The sequence below is a fragment of the Pongo pygmaeus genome, chromosome 5 (genome assembly GCF_028885625.2).
Source record: "Pongo pygmaeus isolate AG05252 chromosome 5, NHGRI_mPonPyg2-v2.0_pri, whole genome shotgun sequence".
Classification (NCBI taxonomy): domain Eukaryota; kingdom Metazoa; phylum Chordata; class Mammalia; order Primates; family Hominidae; genus Pongo; species Pongo pygmaeus.
The window spans coordinates 53,477,512-53,500,110 of NC_072378.2; the positions used below are offsets into that span (position 1 = coordinate 53,477,512).

The window sequence follows — 22,599 nt, forward strand, 5'->3', positions numbered from 1 at the left end:
AATCATCTCTAGATTTTTTATGTTAACCTGAATAACAAACAGAAAGAGGATCTTTAAAAATATTTATTTGGAAATTGAATTTTGCAATAGGAATATGCATGCCATAGTAAATTATGTGTGTATTCAGGGAGGTAAAATAAAACAAAGATTTTTAAAGGACAAAAATGACGATGGCATAATTGTTTTAAAATAAGTATCCTTTGCTGCAAAGATGAATAACAAGGGCAATAATACCAATATTTTTTGTGTAAGACTGCAATGGCCATTGTGGAAGGTTGTGGTTTTTATAGTCTTTTGTGATCGTTTGTTGTTGTTGTCGTTTGTTTGTCTTTTGGAGACAGGGTCTTGCTCTATTGCCCAGGCTGGAATGCAATGGTGTGATCAGGGCTCACTGCAGCTTCGAGGCTCAAGTGATCCTCCCACCTCAGCCTCCTGAGTAGCTGAGACTACAGGCGCATGACACTACACTGGCTAATTTTTAGTTTTTGTAGAGAAGGGGTCTGACCATGCTGCCCAGGCTGGTCTCAAACTCCTAGGCTCAAGTGATCCTCCCACCTCTGCCTCTTAAAGTGCTGTGATTACAGGCATGTGCCTCTGCACCTGGCTCTTGTGATTGCTTTTATTAGACATTTAAGCCAAGCACTTGTCTCCATTTGCTTAGTTCCAATTGGTTGAATTATACCAAATTGCTAATATCTTACCGTTTTTAACCTTCAAAAATGGCAGTTTCAGATGTCCAATCTTATAAAATAGAGGCAACATCATCCTAGAGTTAGGGAAACAGGAGTGTAGGAGAGCCAGGGTGACAGCATTTTAAAATCAACTCCATCTTACAATGAGAACACATAGACACAGGGAGGGGAACAACACACACCAGGGCCAGTCAGCGGGTCGGGGGGTGAGGGGAGGGGGAGCATTAGGACAAACATCTAATACATACCGGGCTTAAAACCTAGATGATGGGTTAATAGGTGCAGCAAACCACCATGGCACACTTATGTAACAAACTACATGTTCTGCACTTGTATTCTGGAACTTAAAGTAAGATTAAAAACAAAAAAATCAGCTCCATCTTAAGATGTCTACAGCTGAGGAAATAGCTTAATAATACCTGGAAGGACAAATTCCTGTGACAGTAGAATGTCCAGATGTTCCAATATTGCATAATGCTAAACACCTTTAAGGTAATTATAGTCATGCTTTCACGTACTTACGCATGAAAATGCCAAGGATACCTTTCTTTAAATTAACAAAGTACTAATTTTTTTTCATTCTGTTAGCCCACTCGCACGTAGACATTGCTTAGCTTACCTTTTACATAGATAAGACCCCTATTGAATAAAAACAAAAAGGAGGCATTCCTCCTCTTGCTTTCTGAGGACGCTCTACTCTGTAACTGAGTAGCTTTCAATAAACTGTTACTTCTCATGGCACTCTGTGACTCGCCTTACATTCCTTCCTGTGTGAGATCCAAGAACCCTCTTTTAGGATCTGGATCAGGACACCTTTTTCTGGTAACACTCAGCCTTGTTCAACTGAAAGTGTAACTAAGGTAGCAGCATGACTGTTATTACACAGGCTTGGGGAGAAATGAAAAATCCTGTTATAACAGTTCTGGCACTCTATGACAGGTACCCCAAAGGCATTTTATTCCTTTGAAGCCCCCGACATCATCAACCTACTTGTTCTTGAAGACCCTTGGAGTTGCGCTCATCCTGAGACAGTCTTATTCATTTTATCTATCTATTCTACCTACCTACCTACCCACCTACCTACCTGATACAATTTCAGAGGCCCTGAGAAGTCTTCTTAGCCTTAACCCTTCACTCATCTGCTCAGTAGTAGGTAAAATTGCTTGCACAAAAGTCAAGAGCTTCAAATCTCAGTTTAAGAGCTTTGTACATTCCCAGAAGAGGGAAACATTTGACTTAAATTCAGCCTTAGCTATAAGCGATTGGTGTAAGACCCTATTCTAACGAGTGGGTTTTCTTACCAGGAAAGATGGTTGAGAGCTTGAAATGGCTTCTTCAGGGTTTCTGAAGGGGCAGCATGGGCCTAACGTGATGCCAAAAAGACAAATGCCCATGATTACACAGTAAAGTCACTGTGTTCTGATGGCGAGAGGCACACTTAGGGATTCACCAATGCAAGTTTGATTGGTAGATCACGTTCCTAGAAAATCCTGTCAAGGAGTCAAAGAATGTTTAGAAAATGAATTTCCTGTGACATTCTTTATGTAGTTCATGAAGTTATGAACTTCTTTTGAAGGTTTATATTGTATATGGGAATGTGCTGTGAAAAGCTAAAAGACATATAAGGCCAGTTAAAATGGTGAAATCAGGAACAAGAAACTGTTTCCACCTGCTTTTGCTTTTTTTTTTTTTTGAGACAGGGCCTCACTCTGTTGCCCAGGCTGGGGTGCAGGGGGGTGATCTGGGCTCACTGTAACCTCTGTCTCCTGGGCTCAAGCGATTCCCCTGCCTCAGCCCCCCAAGTAACTGGGACCACAGGTGCATACCACCACCCCTGGCTAAATTTTGTAATTTTGGTAGAGACGGGTCTTGCCATGTTGCACAGGCTGTTCTTGAACTCCTAGGTTCCAGGAATCCTCACGCCTCCACCTCTCAAAGTGCTGGGATTACAGGTATGAGCCACCACTCCCAGACGCCTAACTTTCTAAAAGCTGAATTTTAAAAAAACCTCCACATTGCAGGATAACTCTTCATTCTGCTGTTCTAAGTGTATGCATCTAATTTCATAGCAGTAACACGATACTAAGCATTCAGGAGAAGTTAGAAAACATCAAAGTTCCAAATGAACTAACAAAGGACAAAAATTAGAAAATACTAATGGAAGAACATGAAAACAAAAACAGAACACTCAAATCAATTTTTCTTAAACTTCAACTTTATTTGGACCAGGAAATTTTTCCTTACATAAGGTTGACATTTTTAAACACCTTAGGACAAACTATTTAAAAAGCAACATTTTTTATTTCAGAAGGGTCTTGCTTAAGTGGTTTTCTGAATTCTTCTCATTATTATGAATATGTGCTTTATAAATAAATATATTGTCGGTTACTCCATTGTAATCAAATCAGGTGACTAATTGCTATCTGTACTGAGTTATCTGAGATCAGAAGACTTGATGCAGGTCATTTAAAATTCACATTAGCACAGTGTCTATGAGAAACTGATAATACAGATTAATGTGATATTTACCTCTAGTTTGTCTTCCTAATGGTTTCCATGAGAAGGTCCTCACAATAAATTATATAACAGTACAGTACATTTGGTTGGAAATCGTAAATATAATTCTAAAAATTAGCTCCATATATTATGTTGCTACAGTATGGTTTAAATGATATAAAATAATTAGTATGTCAAACATCTTCTTATAAACATATTGCTTTTGGTCATACACTGAACTGAAATGTACAGCATAAATTCCTTTTTTTCCTCTCCTGAATGGCACAAAACAATGGCTTGATTGTAGGGAAATGCTACTTCATGAGAAAGCATGGTGCCCATCAACTCCAACAGTACCTGTATTTGCACTTAAAAATAAAATAATTCTTATTTTGTGTTGTCTTGATTGTATACAATTTTTGATAACTCCAGAAGATGACACAGCGTTACTTTATTAGATGTATATAGTCCTTTAGGCAAGAGATACATTTAAAAAATTATTTGAAAATCAAGTTTCTTCCTACATAAATCCTATCACACATGAGCTGGCTGAGGGCTTGGTAATTAATGGAATTTTTTTGTAAAATGAACGATCATGTCAAGAGTAGTTTTTATGAAAATGCAGTTTTCCCTGCTCTGCTGGCACTACCTGGGGCACATCAATACCCCCACAACACACCTTCATCACTGAACTTCTGTCTCATTTCGGCACAAAATGAGAACCAACCCTGTATCATTTCCTGACATCCCAGTAAGCTTTCTGACTGTAAATGAGGTATAGTCCTGATAGGTAGTTACAGGTATATCATTTCTGTTGGTGTCTTACATTACATTTCATAATTCTATAGTAACATAAAATAGAGGTAACAAGAAATGGCTGCACAGATTCTCAGTCAGAACAGAAACAGAGAGACAAAAGAAATGGTTACTATTCCCTTCTATAGTGCATAGGTTTTTTACACAATTTGTCCTTTACCCATTTCAGAGAAGGGGAGGAAGAGTACTTCACAGCATTTGCTAGTTAGAATTTGTTTTTGCAGTCCTTTCGTTTTCTCAACTGCACATCAGCTACTTGATTTTTTTTATGAATATGTGTTTGGCTTCCCCAGGGAAGTTGTTTGCTGGTAAACAAAGGAAAGCGTAAAAAGAAGAAAGCAAAGTATTTTCTGAAGTTGGGCCCTGTAAAGTATTAGAAAAACAATTTTATAATGTGTAATAATCAGGTAACTAGGTTTTTCAATTAAAAAATGTAATGACCTTATATAAGCTAGATTACCGAGACTATGGTATTAAACAATCCATTTGCTCCTCTAAGGAATATTTACAATTTAAAACCTGCTTTCCAGCAAGCTGGGCAAGGTTTCACATTAATTTACTTTTCATATATAATACAGAAAATGAAAATAAATATTAACCTTATAGTAAAGGACTCTGAAAACACATTTTCTGATGCTTTAGATAACGAGTTGAGAATATAATACAGAAATGAATTCAGCTTCAAGTTGTGCTTGCATATATATTTTCTGAAGCTTTGCTGCCAGCTTGTTAACAGGAAAAGACCACCTATCACATCCACATCCATTATGTGCTTTTCTCATGCCCCTAGGGATCATGGTGTTTGGTCAAGTATATTTTTGAGTCAGATTCTCCAAAGCATAAATTACTCTCTGATTTTAGGTTAGGGCCCTTTGGAAGCCATGGTAATTTGTTCAGAATGCAACATATTATTAATACACCAAGGCAATAATTTACCAAGTCATTAGGTTGAACCATATGAAAGTGTCTATATTCATTTCACCTATCATTTTAACCTATAAAAATGATCACTTGGCTGGGTGCGGTGGCTCATGCCTGTAATCCCAGTACTTTGGGAGGTGGAGTAGGGTGGATCATGAGGTCAGGAGATCGAGGCCGTCCTGGCTAACACGGTGAAACCCCATCTCTAATAAAAATGCAAAAATTAGCTGGGCGTGGTGGCGGGTGCCTGTAGTCCTAGTTACTCAGGAGGCTGAGGCAGGAGAATTGCTTGAACCTGGGAGGCGGAGGTTGCAGAGAGCCAAGATCACACCACTGCACTCCAGCCTGGGCGATAGAGTGAGACTCCGTCTCAAAAAAAAAAAAAGATTACTTACATATGGTTCAATTTGTCATTATCCTGGAACCAATAGAGAGTAGTTTGAGCCGTAGGAGAATATGAATCAATAGACTGTTGAGATTGCATTGCGTTCACTGATGGTGACCTTCCCTCTTGCCTTTAAGGCAACCATAAGTGAGGCAAATGTACCATATAGAGATGGATGAGACTGGATCTTTTGTCTTTTTCTGTCTCCAAAATGGCTTTGTCATTTTTGAAATTGCTGTAAACATTCCTCTCAATGGAACAGCCTCTGCCCAACAAATAAAGTTCTCACTCTTGAAAGAAACTACACCAGGGTTAGGATATCAAATGTGGCACGTGACTGTGACTTCATAGATGAGTGGAACCTCTGCCATAACTCTTTCTGCTCCCCAAATTGTCCTGAGAATTTGGCTAGGACAGAAGATTAGTCATTGACTGCTCCTAGCCAGATCTGGAGAACTGAGCTAGACGCAAAATTCCATCTCAGTTACTATAATCAAAAACCTTCTGCTGCTTTGATACTTAGTTTTTTGGCCATGCATCTTGGCAGGAATGTAAGTTTGATGGACTGTGTTAACCTTCATGTTGAGAGCCTTTTGAAGCAGAAAGCTCTCCTTTTATTGGTACACATACAACTTGATTTCAAAAATGGAATAAATTAGAATATAATGGCATAGTATAATTAAGCTTGGTTTCATCTGAGATCTGCAACCACATTAAAGAGTGTCAGAAAAATTTTTAAAAATGTATTTACTTAGCGTTCTTTCATCTGGGGAACAAAAGTAAAACAAAGTGAATTATATAATAGTCCTTTTAGAACAGCAGAGTGGTATCCAAAAATCAAACCAATGACCTATTAAGAAAAGCAGAGGATCACTTTTCTAACAACAGTCCAAGAAGGCCTGAAGTACCTAGTGAGCCACACTTGAAATTTAACCACTTCATAAATATCTGCACCCACTGAGTAAATAACCCTCTATCACATAGCCTTAAATTGCACCCCTGTTGCAATACTGCATTAATATTATTATATTTTTCAAAATCTGTAGAAAATATTATCTGGAACCCCAAAGGAAAATCAATTAATTTTCAAAAAGTTCATTACAAAGTTGACTGTATAAAATGCTAAAACATAATCCATATATACAAAATGCTGTTGTTTAAGAAAATAATGGGACCCAGTTTTAGAATAAAATAATTTTATACAAAAAAGCCTACTGCATTCAAATCAATATTTTTAAAAAAAACTTTAAAAAAGAATATTGACATGTCTTAGTTCAGAAGAATAACTATAAAGTGTTGATTTGCTTTTATGCCCTCTGCACATCTTGCAGGTAGAACACCAGTCAGCTGAGGGAAAGTGTCCTGCTTCTCCCTATGAAGAGATTCATCACCAAGGCAGATAGTCATCGCTGAGATGCGTACTTGGAAGCCCAGTCTGTCCGGCCATGCACTGGCTGGGCGGCTGGAGGCCGTGGTATCAACCCAGGAGTGCTTCTAGGCTGGGTGTGGAAGAATGGTCGCCCAGGATGAGGTCTCATGGCCTTCAGGGAGGAATAACCTGCAATGAAAGAAAAAGGCCGGCATGACTGATATGGGGCCAATGCAAGCAAAGTACAAATAAATGCATTTTGGTGACAAAAACATGAGAAAATAAGGAGTTCAAGAGGAGCATCTTGTCTCCTACTTATAATCTTCTCTACTGCAGTTAAAGACAACGGTTTAAAGTTGTCAGGCCAAAAATAATGGCATCATTCTTGACCCCTCTTTTTTTCATATCCTACATATAATTTGTCAGGATATCCTATTAGTTCTACCTTCCAAATATTTACAGAACCTGGCAACTTTTTACCAACTGAACTACTACCACGCTGGCCCAAGCTAGCATCATTTCTTACCTGGATAATTTCAACATCCTCCTAATTGGATTCCCTGCTTCCTACCTTGCCCCTATTTCAGTCTTCTCATGACAACAGCAGCTTGAGGGAGCCTGTGGAGATGGCTGTCAGATCACCTCACTTATGGACTCAAAGCCCTCCAGGGACTCTACGTCACTCAGAATCCATGACAATGTGCTTACAGGCATCGTATCGCCCCTGACCTCATCTTGCTACTCCCCCTCTCACTCCTGTCACTCCCGCACTCTGGCCTCCTTGCTGCTCCTTGAATTTGCCGGGCCAGTTCTGCCTCAAAGCTCAAGCACAGAAGAATCTCCTGTCTGGAAAAGCCTCACTCATACTGTATGCTTGCTCAATCACCTCCTCCAGGTCTTTACTCAACAACTCCTTTGCAGTGAGCTCTTCTTTAGCTACTCTATCTAAAATTGTAACCTGTACCCCACACTCCAACCCCCACAATCCCTACCTCCTGTCTGCTGTATTTTTCTCCTTAGCACTACGTCAGTAAGCATCTGACTTACTATATGTTATATAGCACTTATTTAGCTTACTTATTGTCTGTAGAGTGCAAGTTTCATTTATTGGTGGATCCCAGGCCTAAAACATGCCTGGCACAAAGCAGTTGTTGAGTAACCATTTGTTGAGTAAATTCATGAATAATTTAAAATACAACTCACCAGGGGAAGGGTCTGGAATAGGTGCTAGGTGTACCCTCTGCACAGCAGAACCGATTTCTTTTTTCAGAAAGGAAGGGACATAGTTTCCAGTCAGTCCACTAGAACTTGTAGAGCTGGAACCAACTGATTTGCAAAAGCAAAAAGCTCATTACAACAAAGACATGTACCCGGGACACCAACAAGGCTAAATGACAGCACTGCAGAGCAATAACAAACTAAGTTTTTACTTTTAGGGAAAAGAGCAAATCATGATAAAAATGAGTTCGGAGCCAAGCATCCCACCATACTACCCCGTCAGAAAGACTGCGGGGGCCAAAGACAGTGCTGCTCCTGTGAGGGGCAACCAAATAGAGGGTGGGTTGGTTGTGAAATTTTTTTAGAAAAGGGAAATGTGACATTTATTCTTTAATTTCTTTTGTAAAAGTAGATTTAGACTGTTCTAAAATTTGCTTTTTTCACTCCATAATATAGAATAGTTATCCTTCCATGTCAGTACATATAAATTCTAGAGTATGGCTAAACCATAATCCATTTAACCATTTTCTTATTGATCAACACACAGGTTATATTAAATTATTTAGCTGTGACAAGTAATTACACACTAAATATTCTTATCCACATCAGAAAAATTAACCATTTTTTAAAATGTTAAATACCTTAACTTTTTATGTCATTTCCACTTGGGAGTGCTTTAAGGGCAGAGACTGTATGCCACTCATCTTTGTATTCTGGGGAGGATAACAGAATGCCTTGCATATAGCAGGTAATCAATTAATATTGGATGGGTGAATGAATATAATTCTTATTATTTAGGCTTAAAGGTACACATGGAATAATGAAGACTGTTATTATTGCCCGTTATAGAAATGGAAATTCTAACCATTAGGAAAAGTCAGTAAGTAGTAGAGTTGCTGTTTTCACAACACAGAGCCTTTTCAGCAATTGTTTAAGGCAGAGTGGAAACACAGTCTAGAATGCCTGTGTGAGGAGTTGTGTTGGTCAGCTGGGGTGTATTTTGCACTTTGGTGAATGAAGAAATATGAAGAAAAATGGGAAGAGAATTTGAACAGGTAAGTCACAAAAGAGAAAAAACTTATAGTCAATAACCACAAGAAAAGATGATGAACCTCATTAGTAAACAGGACATGCAAGTTTAAACCACAATAGGATACCATTTCTCACTCATCAGATTAGCACAAATTTTAGTCTTGACAGTACCAAGTGGCATCAAGGATGTAGAGCAACTCCCATATCCCGCTGGAGAGCAAGCAGTTTGGCAGTATCTATGAAGTTGAAGATGAGCACACCCTTTAACCTAAAATGTTGACTCTGGCCGGGCATGGTGGCTCACACTTGTAATCCCAGCACGATGGGAGACCCAGGCGGGTGGATCACCTGAGGTCAGGAGTTCGAGACCAGCCTGGCCAACATGGGGAAACCCTGTTTCTACTAAAAATACAAAAAAAAAAAAAAAAAAAATTAGCTGGGTTTGGTGGCACATGCCTGTAATCCTAGCTACTTGGGAGGCTGAGGCAGGAGAATTGCTTGAACCAGGGAGGCAGAGATTGCAGTGAGCCGAGATCGTGCCACTGCACTCCAGCCTGGGCAACAGAGCAAGACTTCGCTTAAAATAAATAAATAAATATAAATAAATAAAATAAAATAAAATGTTGACTCCTAGTTCTCGTACTCAGAGGAATCCTCACACATGTGCATAACAATAGGGGTACAATAATCATCTCAGCACTCTTTCTAATAGCAAAAATTGCAATCAACTTATGTATTTACCAAGAAGAGAAGGCATACATAAATTATGGTCTATATAAATAATAAGTTATGGTGTTGTACAGATATATATTGTATATGTTAATAATATATAATATGATATATATCTCTATAATTGCTACACATATATTTATTAAAATGCATGAAGCAGTGATCCAAGGTTACCTTCAAATAAATTTTAAAGCCTGCAAAACCACACTATGAAGTTTATACAAACCTAAATAAATACTCGATCAGGCTGGCATGCGGGGAGGTAAGGGGAAGCAGGGAGGCAGGAAAGGCACAGACACTGGGCTTCATGTGTATTTGCCAAGTTCAACTTTTTTTTTTTTTTTTGAGACAGAATCTCGCTCTATCACCCAGGTTGGAGTGCACCCAGGTTGGCGCAATCTTGGCTCACTGCAACCTCCGCCTCCCAGGTTCAAGTGATATCCTGCCTCAGCCTCCTGAGTAGCTGGGATTACAGGCCTGCTGCCACCATGCCTGGCTAATTTTTATATTTTAGGTAGAGACAGGGTTTTACCATGTTGGCCAGGTTGGTCTCAAACTCCTGACCTCAAGTGATCCACCTGCCTCAGCCTCAGCCTCCCAAAGTGCTGGGATTACAGGCATGAGCCACCACACCTGGCCAAAGTTTGACTTCTTAAGCTGGGTGATGGCTACACAGGTGTTGCTATATTATCTCTTTCTTTTCTGTATTCCTTAAAATAAATAAACACCTAATGGATGAAGGCAGTGCACTTGGCAGTGCAGAGGGGAAGCAGCACATGGCAGGGGCTGCCTGCATTAGGGAAAAATAACGCAGGAAACGTCTCTACTGTGAACAGGGTTTTTCAGCCTTGGGACTCAGTAAATTCATTCATCCATTTAACAGAAAAAGTGGGGAGGGTCTTCCAAACTGTCCACCTTCCAACTAGAAGGGATCTTGATACTCTGGGCCTGCAGCTGGGTCATCAGAAGGAGGGGACAGGCTAGAACAAGGCAGACACAGCCAAGGGTGACTTCCACCTCAGGAGGAGGGTGCCTGCTGCAGCCAGGGTCTCAGCCATCAGGCCTAGTAAGAGTCTGTAAAGGTATTTTTGTTTTTCTCTTGAGCCAGGGAAGACTATGCTTTCCTCCCCAGCTACCCTTGAAGGCAGACTCCCATGGGAGCTGGCTGAGTCCCAAGGGACTGCTGCCGAGAAGGAGAGGAGGATAGGGCTGGAAAAGAGGCCTGAGCTTTCAGACGACAAAGGCCCCTGTGCTTCCAAAGCTCGTCCCATGACTCCTTGTGCCCACCTTCCTGCATCCAGGGAATTTGCTTTTTGCCATTTAGGGGTTAATGATCATTACTCACCTGAATTTACTTTGCTGATTACTGACACTGTCCCCGAAGATTTTCCAGACAAGCCAGAACTAGACCATGGATTAGGTGGAATAAAGTCCTTGCCTGGATTCGAGAGTATGCCATTTCTTATATTGATCCCTGATAGAGAAGAAATGATTTTAAAATGCAAAATACACAATGAATCTTACACTAAACTACAAAGATAAAATTAATGCAGAACTCAATTTGTCAAAAACTCTCTATGATGCAATAATCAAAGCAAAAACTGACTCTGATGATGTCATCTGACAGATGTCCAAGGAAAGATATCTCACTGGTTGGTGGCCCAAGAGAGGCCTCTTATGCTTCTAAGATCCAATGGATCTGTCCCACGTCTTGGCTCTCTGGTGCCATCCTGGGCTTCACTGCTTCTGGACATGCTGTTCTTCCCCTTCACAGACTACTTCCTTTCAGTTAACTTTTCAGTTTCTTCTCCATCCCCCACCCACGGCCTCCAACTCTGCAGCCCTCTGCTCTCCTCTGTCTTGTCCCCAGGGTTCCATCTTCTCACCCGACCTGGACCATTACTCCCATTCCCACAGGCACTGCAGCTTTTTTTCAGAACTGAAAGTTTAAATTCCCCCTTTATCTTTCTCCTTCTTCCCCTACAACCAAAAAGAAATAAAATAGCTCTCTGATTCACTCCCTGCTCCTTTTTGCCTGTGGTCACTGTAATTCAAGGCTTGGCCCCTCATAATCTATACCTGTCTTCTGGATCTCTCTTCTTCAGATCAACCTGGGACCTGTCAGGCCAATCTTCTAAGAACAAAATGTCAATCCTGATGAAGTCTAGCAATATTTAGAAGCCACATTCCAAACCAGAGGGTGAGGAATTTCATGCATCAAGAGGGCCTGCCATTCTCACCCCATTCCTCCCTTCTGACTGCAGCTCAGCCTGTGCAACCAGCCCCCTCACCTGGATGACAGCTACAGCTTGCTGGCCCCTCCCCTACTCAGCACACACGTGTTGATACAACCACATCACTCCTTCAGTTAAAACCCTTCAGGGACTTCTCATCGCTCATGAAGCAAAATCCAAATTTCTTACAAGGCCCCAAAGATGCCTCATACTACATACTACATCACCTCCTTTCTCACTATGCTCTGGCCACACTGGCCTCTGCCATTCCTCTCACAGGACAAGCCCTCTCCTGCCTCTAGACCTTTGCACTTGCTGTTTCCTCTCTCCCTGGTGTGCTCTGCCCTCAGCTCTCTGCACATTTGGTTCCTTCTCATTCTTTGGGGCCCAGCCAAGTTGCTTATTCAGAGAGGACTTACCTGACCATTCTTTTACAATCTGTGATTACTATTTGTCTATTTGTTAAAGTCTCTCTCCCACCACTAGCAGATAAGCTGTGTGAGGGTGAGGATGTTGTTTGCAAAGCTGCTGTATAAAGCCACTGTGTAGACTACAGTGTGAAGGAATTCCCCAGGGTTGTGTGACCCAGTGGCCCTGCCTGGCTGTTTTGTTTACAATAATATTCGCAGTGCTTTGCACGCAGTAGATGCTTGATACATATGTACTGAATGAATGATTCACTATGCTGTAAGTTTGGAATATAGAAAATCAGGAGAGAGGTTTGGATACCCACCAAACTATAGCATTGACATTTAATCCCCATAGTACTGCCGGGACGGTGTGACTAAGCTCCTACCCTGGTTTCCCTATTGGCCATTTCCCCTAAACCTGGTCTGGTAGAGGGGCCTCAGACATGCCGCCCAGCTTCTGCCAGTTCCTCCCTCCCTGGAGGCTGGACCCAGTTTCCTATACCATATTTCTTATCTTGGGTGACTATAAAAGATAAAAATGTGAGGCCTAGGCCCAGACACGGTGGCTCATGCCTGTAATTCCAGCACTTTGGGAGGCCGAGGCGGGTGGATCATTTGAGATCAGGAGTTCAAGTCCAGCCTGGCCAACATGGTGAAACCCTGTCTGTACTAAAAAATACAAAAATTAGCCGGGCATGGTGGCGGGCACCTGTAGTCCCAGCTACTCAGAAGGCTGAGTCAGGAGAATCGCTTGAACCTGGGAGGTGGAGGCTACAGTGAGCCGAGATGGCGCCATTGCACTCCAGCCTGGGTGACAGAGAGAGACTCCATCTCAAAAAAAAAAAAAAGTGAGGCTTGGGCTTCAGCAAATATTTCTATGATGTTCCCCTCAGTACTGAAGGGAAGCCCCCCTAGTATCTGCCTTCTAAAACAGAACCTTTGTGAATATGTGATTCCAAGGACAGGGTTTCTTATTAATAATCAAAGTAAAGCCAAGTCATTTATATTACCAGGCAAGTATCGAGAGTGCTTCAAATAGTGCTGCTTGGCTGCAGATCTCAGAGTGGGCGTGTCTCGCCGCTGATATGACATCTGGGTGGGGGCACTGTTTCCTGTGCCTACAGGCTCAGAGGGCTTCAGGTCCAAAACACTCTCAAACCTGAATGAAGAGAGCATGGCTTGGGTCAGCACGAGAGACAGTATGTATCCTCAGATATGTACCCATAATCTCATGAATCCCAGATTCAGTCTGTTTACAAATGTGAGCAGCACACTTGCCTGCAGAGAGGGTCATCATTCTGTCTTTTCTTGTTTTTCAGGTCAATCCTGCTGAGGGATGGACTGAAATCCAAGTCATCCAAGTCAGCCCAATCATCTGAATCCTTTGTTGACCTAGAAATAAGACCCCACCTTCTCCTACTCTTTGGCTTTATCTCACCATTTTTGTGCTCCAGGCCAGCTGCGATTTTCTGTGTAAACAAATAGGGTGGGGGAAAGCAATACTTGGCATTAACAGAACTCATCCATGAGTAATCTCCATTCTGAACTTCCTCTGCTATGCAAAGGAGGCTCCTGGGGCATAACATTGCTTCTGAAGGGGCAACTGTAGAAAATACATTCCCAATCTTTCTGTCTCACTCATCCTTCACAGATCATATCAGCTGCCATCCATTGATGATGTTAAAGTTGTAAAAAAATAAGGATAAAAAAATTTTTAAGATACTTCTCACACACCAGGAAGATGGCTAAATTCATACTCAGTCTCATCCTAGATGAGTTAATATGATCTCTACTGTTATAAATACGGATGTAAGAAATTAAGGCTAAGATGTCAGTCAGCCTGTCCTTTTACAGAAATCAATGCAAATAATGCCTTTTTTGCCTTCTCAGTAGATATGGTTACTATCTCTTAGCTATAAAGAATTAGCTACAACAGGACGTTTCCATACACATACCACTTCTCAATTGTGTGCTGCAATAAAGTGACTAGGCCAGAGATACCACCCTTGCATCTCACATCGTGGTGGTTGGGAGCCAGGAGTCAGCAAATACTAACTGACACAGAAAGTGCCACTTTTTCATAAAGGATAGACAGTTGGCCTCTTTAGACAGCACTGCAAAGCTAATAAAAAATAGAACCCCTTGTCAGGTTATTATTTTATTAAATCTAACACTCATTCTTTTCTTTTGAAAACCAGCCCAAGAGGAGCAGAAAGATCTGGGCTCAGTTAATAACCCAGCATTAACATATCGATTAACAGCAATAATGTGGATAATAATCTACAAATATTAATATGGTGCTTTATGCTTTTCAAAACATCTTAAAAACATCATGGCCTTTGACCCTCATGAACAACCCTGTCTGGTAGGTAAGACATGTACTATAATCTTCCTTTTATAAATGAGGAAACTGAATCCGTAGGGATTAATAACAATTACTAACCTTTACAGAGTTGTAACTAGGTGCCAGGTATTATTCTAAATTCTTTTCAAGTATTAACTCATTAGTCCTCAAAGCAATTGTATCAGGTAAGTACTATTATTATCCTTATTTTACAGATGATGAAAATGAGGAGCAGAGAAGCCACATAACTTGCACAGGTATCAAGCTACTAAACAGCAGAGCTGAGATTTGAGCCCCTGGCAGTCTGGCTGCAGAGGCCAGCTCCCAGCCACTACCCTATAGCTGCCTCCATTAGTGACAACGTTTTTAACAGGCACAGCCAGAACTTGAATTTAGATCTTTCACTCCAAAGCCAAGGGTCTTTTCACAATTCCATGCTGTTGCCAATAAATCTACCATGACTGGACCCTGTATACTGAAAAAGAAAATATTTCACACAATAATGGGGTCAGAAGAGGAATAAACAGACACGAAGCTCACTGGTGAATCTGGGCTGCTCACCGACTGGGGATGCTTGTTGTGGAGGGACGGGAAAAGCAACGGGCTTGGCTTGTCCTCCTGGAGATGGCTTGGGTGATCTGTCCTGGAGATCTCTGCTTTGTAGGGGTACGTGAGATGCAGAGGGGGCTGGCTGGCTTGATGTTGTCGTGAAGAAATTCGTGTGTGTGGCTTGGTTGGCGGCTGGGCAGGTGGGACTGGCTTAATATGAGGAGGTGGGCCTGCCTTTTCCAGGATGCCTTTCTGTGGTTTTTCTGAATCCTGAAGGTTTTGTGTGGTGCTGCCTAGTGGGTGTCCAACTTGGAAGTAAGGATATCGAAGTGCCTGGAATGACAAATAAGGCTTTAGCAGAAAAGTCTAGCCAGGAAAGTTACCACTGTCTTGATCTACTGGGCTATATTTCATTGTGACCAGTTTACTACTGTTTCTTAGCCCAACTAGAAAACAGTATCTTGAATTTTTAACACCCCTTGTGATTTTTCTTATCTAAGATACCATAAAATATATGTAATGATTGCAACACAAAGTTATTTATATATAGTACCCAGTTACACTGCTGTTACCCTGGCTACTTCTAAAAAGCATTCTGGATCAACACAGATCTTGGTTTTGTAACTTATTTGCTACGCGTCTTAAATAGGGTATTTCATCCTTCCAAGCCTATTTCCTCATTCCACAGAAGAAGAAAAAAATAATACAAAACTGAAAGAGCCAAACATAATGATCCTGGAAGACTCTGAAGAATTGAGTACAAAATAAGCAGGCACATATGCTTTTATCCCAAAAGTGCCAAGAGTGTAATACATGATATAGTTAACCCTTCCCTATCAAGAACAAAACCATGTCAGTTGTTCTGGATAACTGAGTTTTCTGGATAGCCAAGAGATAACTTAAAGTTTAGGGGGTTACAATTCTTTCTGAAATATTCCCGGTATTCTCTTGTCTTTTTGAATGAAAGTTATTAAGCATAACGTAATCTTTCTAAGTAGGCCTGGGACAGTTATAAACATCTGTAATAATTACATGCAAGTGTAGATACAGAGGCAATTAATGGGAATAGCCTGGTAGAGGTCCCAGACTCTAGCATCTATTATAACTTGAAAGCCTTCTCTGTAGTCACAGACATTTTTGCAAGTCTTAACTGATTTGGGGGGTATTTTTAGCTTTTCACACTATTCTTAAAAGCATACATTCCTCTCTTGCTTCCTTGTTACAGAATCTTTTCCTTTTCATTTCTTATATGCATCTGTTAAAAAACTGGGTTCATCGAAAAGCTTCTTTTCTGCCCTGCAGCCATTTGTGAATTTCACCACCAGAAGTGCATTCCTGAGAGCTTTCCAACCCTTGAGCCATCCAAAGTCTTATGGCACCAAATTGTAGTTCTTTTTCCCTTGAGCTTTCAGAAAATTGCTTTTCTAACTCCTTAATTATTCCTCCAACTATCATCTCCCCAGCTATCACAGATTCTACCACCACATTGGCACTTTTCTTCAAATATCCTCATCACTCTTCTTCTTCTGAATATCTTCTCTGATTAGAATTGGTCACTTATTTGATCCTCTGAGCAATGTAACTGTCAGTGAGACAAGTTGAGAAGGGGCCAGATGTAACTACCACAAAAGGAGGTTTGCAAGATGCCTGTGAGTAATAAGAGTCCCCGGCGTTACCACACCTCTTTTGGGTATATTTCATTATTTAAGTCTAAGTGGCCCATGGGAGGATGGATTGGGAAAAGAGCTATGAAATCAGTGGACCTGACTTCATACTTCAGGTCAGTTGCTTGAATTGTAGCTAGTTGCACTATTTGAACTAATTAGTGGATGAGTGATTAGAGCAAATTGCTTAAACTTTCCAAGATCGAGTTTTCTCAGTCACATAATTGAAAACAATAATGCCTGTCTCATGGAATCTTTATTGGATTAAAAATCATATAAAATATATTGAAGCATTTGCACACTGTAAAGTGCTATGGAATACTAAGTGCAGTTACTATCCTAGCTCTATCTCATCTGTCAATCTCTTTAGGTCATGAGTCAGTTGGACTTCACATAATATGAAGTTGCCTTTCAACAACCAGTACCGGCTTATAAACAAACTACTATATAATTGTAACTCAGAGAGAACAGATTTGAAAACATTCTCCAAAGACAGATAAATATATGTTTATTTCCATTTCCATATAAATGGTGATATATCATGTGAATTATATGCCAATTTTCAAAGCAACTATATTGTTTACATCGTAACTACTTTATACCCAGTAAGTTTCAAATTATTTTAAGTTCTCATACTTATATAGTACACCATTAGTGGTATTCTGTACTATTTCTCACCCATAATACTAAATACTAAATATTTCCTGTGCAATTTATAGAAATTATTCAGAGTTAGATATGAACTTCATAATAGAAGAAAATGGAAGAAAACCTGACTAGCTGTTGGTCGTTTCTTGGGATCCCACTGAAGCATGTCTCTCAGGAGCTGGATTGCTTCACTGCTAGCATTGGGAATCAAGGTCTTTAAGTTATTGGGTACACACTGCGGCCAACGGAAGTTCATTGCACTTGAAAGTTGATAGCCTTCAGGCCAGTCAGTCTGAAAGAAGGAAAAGATAGAATATCTTGCTCAGCCAATTGCTGTGATATAAGTTTGTATTCTGGCATGTGTGCCCCAAATGGAAAGGCAACCATGTCATTACCCACCCACATTCATTAACCACACACATTCACTACTATGGCACTATATGGAATGAGACATAGATTTGGATTAACAGAAAGACCATGAAATCTGGGGGAATAATAGAAAAGACACTGGATTTGCCAACTTGTTTAATCAGCTTTACATAAGAGAGTCTATCTCTTGAGATTTTGGGATTGAAACAAATTAATATTTCCCCAACTGTGTTCCATGAGACAGAAGTTTTGGAAACTGCCAATGAGATATTCTTTTGGGGAAAACAAAATAAAACAAAACATTCTGTTCCTGGACAAATAAATTTGTGAAACTCTACCTACGGTATCTTCAACTTGATGATTCAAAGTATACATGTGGAGAAGACCAGCAGTAAAGAAAGGTGTTTCACCCAGTCTCAAGCTTTCCACTTTTTCATGCATCATTTCTATGGGACACTAAATGCTGGAGGGAATGATGGAAAATGCTAAAGAAATGTTCTTTAAGGTTCCTTCTAGTTCTAACACTCTACTATTTTATAACATACAGCCTAAGGTAATTGTTCCTCCACTCCTTTTTAAAGCCAAGTGGCAATACATATAGCTTTTATCATTCATTCACTTGACAGTTCTGGAATGCCTACTATATGCTTAGTGTTGTTGGAGATCCAAAAATGATCCAATATAAATCCTGCGCTTAAGAGTATTACTGTTCTTAAAAGAGAAAAGAGCATTTATTTAAAAATAGTAATAATGCAGAGTAAAAAGTGAAAAAAGCTGCAAGAGATGTACAGGTATAGATAGAGATGCAGAGGAGAAAGATTCCAGCATTGGACTCAGGAAACTTTCTTGAAGAGGTGGCATTAATAATTCATTCAAATGATTAAAAAAATTTTTTGAGGATCTAGTTTGCACCAGCAATGGTGTTGGGACCTGGGAAAATAAACATACAGCAAATCCTTGTCCTGAGTGAGCCTATGGTCTAGGAAACAACTATGTACACAAATAATTATATTAACAACATAGCACACAGCTGAAGATGGGGAGGAGATTAGAGAAACAGTGAGGAGGGGGATTACTGACGGCCATGTGACAGATATCACTCAGTCAGAGGATGTTACGTGCAGAGCACAGAAGCAGGGAAATTTCAGGGCATGCAGCTGTTAGGTGTACAGGTATGAAGTGAACGATAGGAATAGGAGTTACGAGGCTGGCCAATGGGGTGTCAACCAATACTTTTATGAGCGGAAGTCAGTACCAGAGCTGTTCTTTAGGAGGTTGAATATGGCCACAGGCTGAACAAGAAGCCAGAGTGAAAATACTTCAAGGCAGAAAGATGGCGAAGATGCCATTAGACACAAGAGGGTGACTGTGGTCCAGTCTGTAACGGCAGCAGTGGACTTGAAGGAACAAGAGCCATGTGGCAATATTCAACAGGATTTACCCACCAACCGCTTGGATGAAGGGAAAGGGGAGTAAGAGAAAGACAGAAGGTAAAGCTGAATTCAGCCTCAAGGTGGGGGCTCTGGGATTATGATCAGACCACAAACGAAAATGGAGAATGAAAGAAGGAAGCTAGTAGGGTGTTAAACAAAAGGCAATGGTGAGTTTCAGGTGATGGTGAGGGAGTCAGGAGAAAATCCCATAGAGAGTTGTAGACACGTGAGTGGAGTAATAATGGAGGGAGGCAGGGGATAAGGATTACATTCAGGAGACTTCTGAACAGGGGTTAAGAGTTGTAGCAATGAGAACTGAGAAGTTCTGCAAGGGAGGTGAGATGATACAGAGAGGAAGGCAGAAGGAGCCATGACAGATGTCATACTTAAGAACAGGAGGAGGAAGAGAAGCCAACCGTATCTGAGAACGTGGGCAGTGGAGAATGACTGAGGTCAAGAGAAAGAGTCTAGAATGGGCAGGTGCTTAATCATGTCAGTGCTGAACAGGGCTGAGCGGAGGAAGCATGGGAAGCTGTTAGCTTTGGCTCACCGGCCTTTGTTCTGTATCATTACCTTTTTTGGTGTCCCCAGCACTTGGCAAATTTTGAATATTGTGTCAATTTCACTGGCTCCAGGGAATAGCGGCCTGAGGGTGTAAACTTCTGCCATGATGCAGCCCACGGCCCAGACATCAATGGGGGAGCTGTAGTTGGTAGACCTCAGGAGTACTTCTGGAGCCCTGTACCTGGAGGAACAAAGGTTAACTGCTAGCTATTGCTTCCACTGCTCAGACATTAAATTAAATAACAATCAGTTCTCAGTGAGGGGGTGTATATGTTCCTATTTTCTCTCTAGTTCACTGTGGCGTAATGGAATTGTGAGAACTTGGCAACTGCCGTAGGCTGCTGTTGACAAGTAGTGTTTCTCTAGTTCACAATATTTTCTACTGAGCATTTCTCTACAGGAGACTTCTCTATGGCATCTTTGAGAAACACAGAGAAAGTAAGAATTAGGAAAAAAGAGAGAACAGAGAAAGTGGAAGGGAAAACTAAGAGAGAAAGGGAGAGGGAGGAAAAAACCTACAACTTGTGTGTAGACTACTTGGTCATGGCAAACTGCTTAAATCAAATTCCCAGTGTCTCAAAGTTTTCACAATAGCAATTAGATGGTTCTCAGACAGGTCTTTGCAGAATATTTTACATAATTCTTTTGTTAAGCTGTCCTCTGGAAGGCCTATATATAAAATTTTATTTACATTATAGAAAAGCATAATAGGTTTTCTTTTAACATGATTTAGAACACAAGATTTTTAACCTTGTACATTACCAACATATCTATAAATATGTATTTCAGACTGCACTGTTTCTCTTAGTGAAAAGTTAACGTTTGTGACTTTAATATTATCCTAGCATAATGATATCTTTTTAAAGAAGTGCAATTAAATAATTTTGAGAAAAATAGTATTCACCATCTGGTAGATACATAATCTGTATATGGAGGTTTTGATCGTATTTCTCGGGCCAAACCAAAGTCTGCAATTTTCACAAGTTCTGGTCCCATGCAGAGGAGGTTCTCAGGCTTTAAGTCTCGATGAAAGAAGCCTATAGAGACAGTAGAGGAGAAGAAATCCAAATGCAAGTTCGCTTCCGTATTATTCTTTGCGATTGTATTGCTCTCTGCAAAATAGTTATAATTTAAAAAGTAGTCTGGCATGGCACCAAAGACTTTATGCATTCATCCCACAGATAATATAGAGTCCTTTGAACTTCTCATAGGATTACATTCATTTCCCTTTGCAAATCATTCAAAGGTGATCTTCATAATTTTTTTTACAAGAGAGAAAATTTCTTTTAAAATACCAAACTGGATTATAGGATGAGATAACTTTGCAAAAATAAACTGTCTCTCAAGGGAAAAATATCACTGATGGCATCTCATTCTATTGCCTAGGTTGGAGTGCAGTGGCACAATCATAGTTCGCTGCAGTCTGGGCTCAAGTGATCCTCCTGTCTCAGCCTTCCAAGTAGCTGGGACTACCAGCACAAACCATGGTGCCCAGCTAGTTTTTTTGTTTTTGCTTTTTTTTTGTAAAGATAGGGTGTTGCTCTGTTGCCCAGGCTTGTCTTGAACTCTTGGCTTCAAGCTATCCTTCTGCCTCAGCCTCCCAAAGTACTGGGATTGTAAGTGTGAGCCACCATGGCCGGCCCAGATAACTGTCTGATGGGAATTGAGAGTTTATACCACAGCAGAAACACAATTATAATTTTTGTTTAAGAAAGAATTTATGAAGATGACCTACTCACATCTGAGATTGTGGTGTATGTTGCAACATATGTTTAAATGTTAAGTACTTATTACTTTGCCTAGTGAGGAAGTACAATGGTACATTTGCAGCTCACATGAAAGGCAAAGATAACTCATCATGTGGGAAGCCTGTCTCAGCTGTAGCAGAGCTCTGGAGGTACAGGCAGGAGATAGTCAACATGGCAATCTTCCAAGCTCACTCAAACGCCCAGTGAATTGCAATATATGTCTCTGAAAACCCCAAACCTCCCACTTCCTGAGAGTATCACCAACCTAGACATCATTTAATGTGGCTCCAAATCTCAATGGGACACCAACACTGGAAATACAACTCAGCTACTGCTGATGCTATTATTTGTTACACATTATCATTGTTATGATTACAGGCTGAGTATTCCCTACTCTGAAAATCCAAAATCTGAGATGCTCCAAAACCTGAAACTTTTTGAGCACCAACCTGACACATAAAGAAATTGCTTACTGCAGCATTTTGGATTTCGGATTTTTGGGTTAGGGATGTTCAACTGGTAAAATATAATGTAAATATAATGTAAATATTCCAAAATCTGAAAAAATCCAAATTCAGAAAAACTTCTGGACCCAAGCATTTCAAATAAGAGATACTCAATCTGTATCAATGTTGTGAAAGCTGGATTCTAACTAGCACATTATGGGAGAAATTAATAGCCATCACTGAAGATCTACACGATTTCTTGACAACCTGTATGTTGACAATGCTCAAGTCTACATTTCTAATGTGCCTTCTCTACCCTTCTGAAGACCTAAATCTCTATTTGGATAGCAACTGGATGTCACTATCATCCCTATGTTAACTTATCCAAAACCACTTTTGTCCTCTCCCAAATCATCTCCCCTTCCTAAACTTTGGATAAGATTTCTAGGTACCTTGTAGTTATGTTGGATCCATCCCTACCCAGTTATGAGATTGTGTAGTATTTTCTATCAAAACATCTCATATCAGCTAG

General features: G+C 40.4%; 1 protein-coding gene across 2 annotated transcripts in view; it reads right to left on the reverse strand.

Annotated features, from left to right (window-relative positions):
* Positions 1–2,889: 2,889 nt before the first annotated feature.
* Positions 2,890–22,599, reverse strand: part of CILK1 (ciliogenesis associated kinase 1) — a 39,538-nt gene continuing 19,828 nt past the window's right edge. The window contains exons 5-13 of one of the 2 annotated variants that reach the window (XM_054492342.2): positions 20,778–20,910; positions 19,883–20,054; positions 17,632–17,799; positions 15,208–15,528; positions 13,581–13,771; positions 13,313–13,461; positions 11,004–11,132; positions 7,883–8,005; positions 2,890–6,868 (exon numbers count right to left, since the gene is read on the reverse strand). In XM_054492342.2, the coding sequence (XP_054348317.2) occupies positions 6,714–6,868; positions 7,883–8,005; positions 11,004–11,132; positions 13,313–13,461; positions 13,581–13,771; positions 15,208–15,528; positions 17,632–17,799; positions 19,883–20,054; positions 20,778–20,910 (1,541 nt within the window). In that variant the 3' untranslated portion in view covers positions 2,890–6,713. Of the gene's footprint in view, positions 6,869–7,882; positions 8,006–11,003; positions 11,133–13,312; positions 13,462–13,580; positions 13,772–15,207; positions 15,529–17,631; positions 17,800–19,882; positions 20,055–20,777; positions 20,986–22,599 lie in introns of both variants that reach the window. The other variant, XM_063666268.1, reaches the window with a different exon arrangement.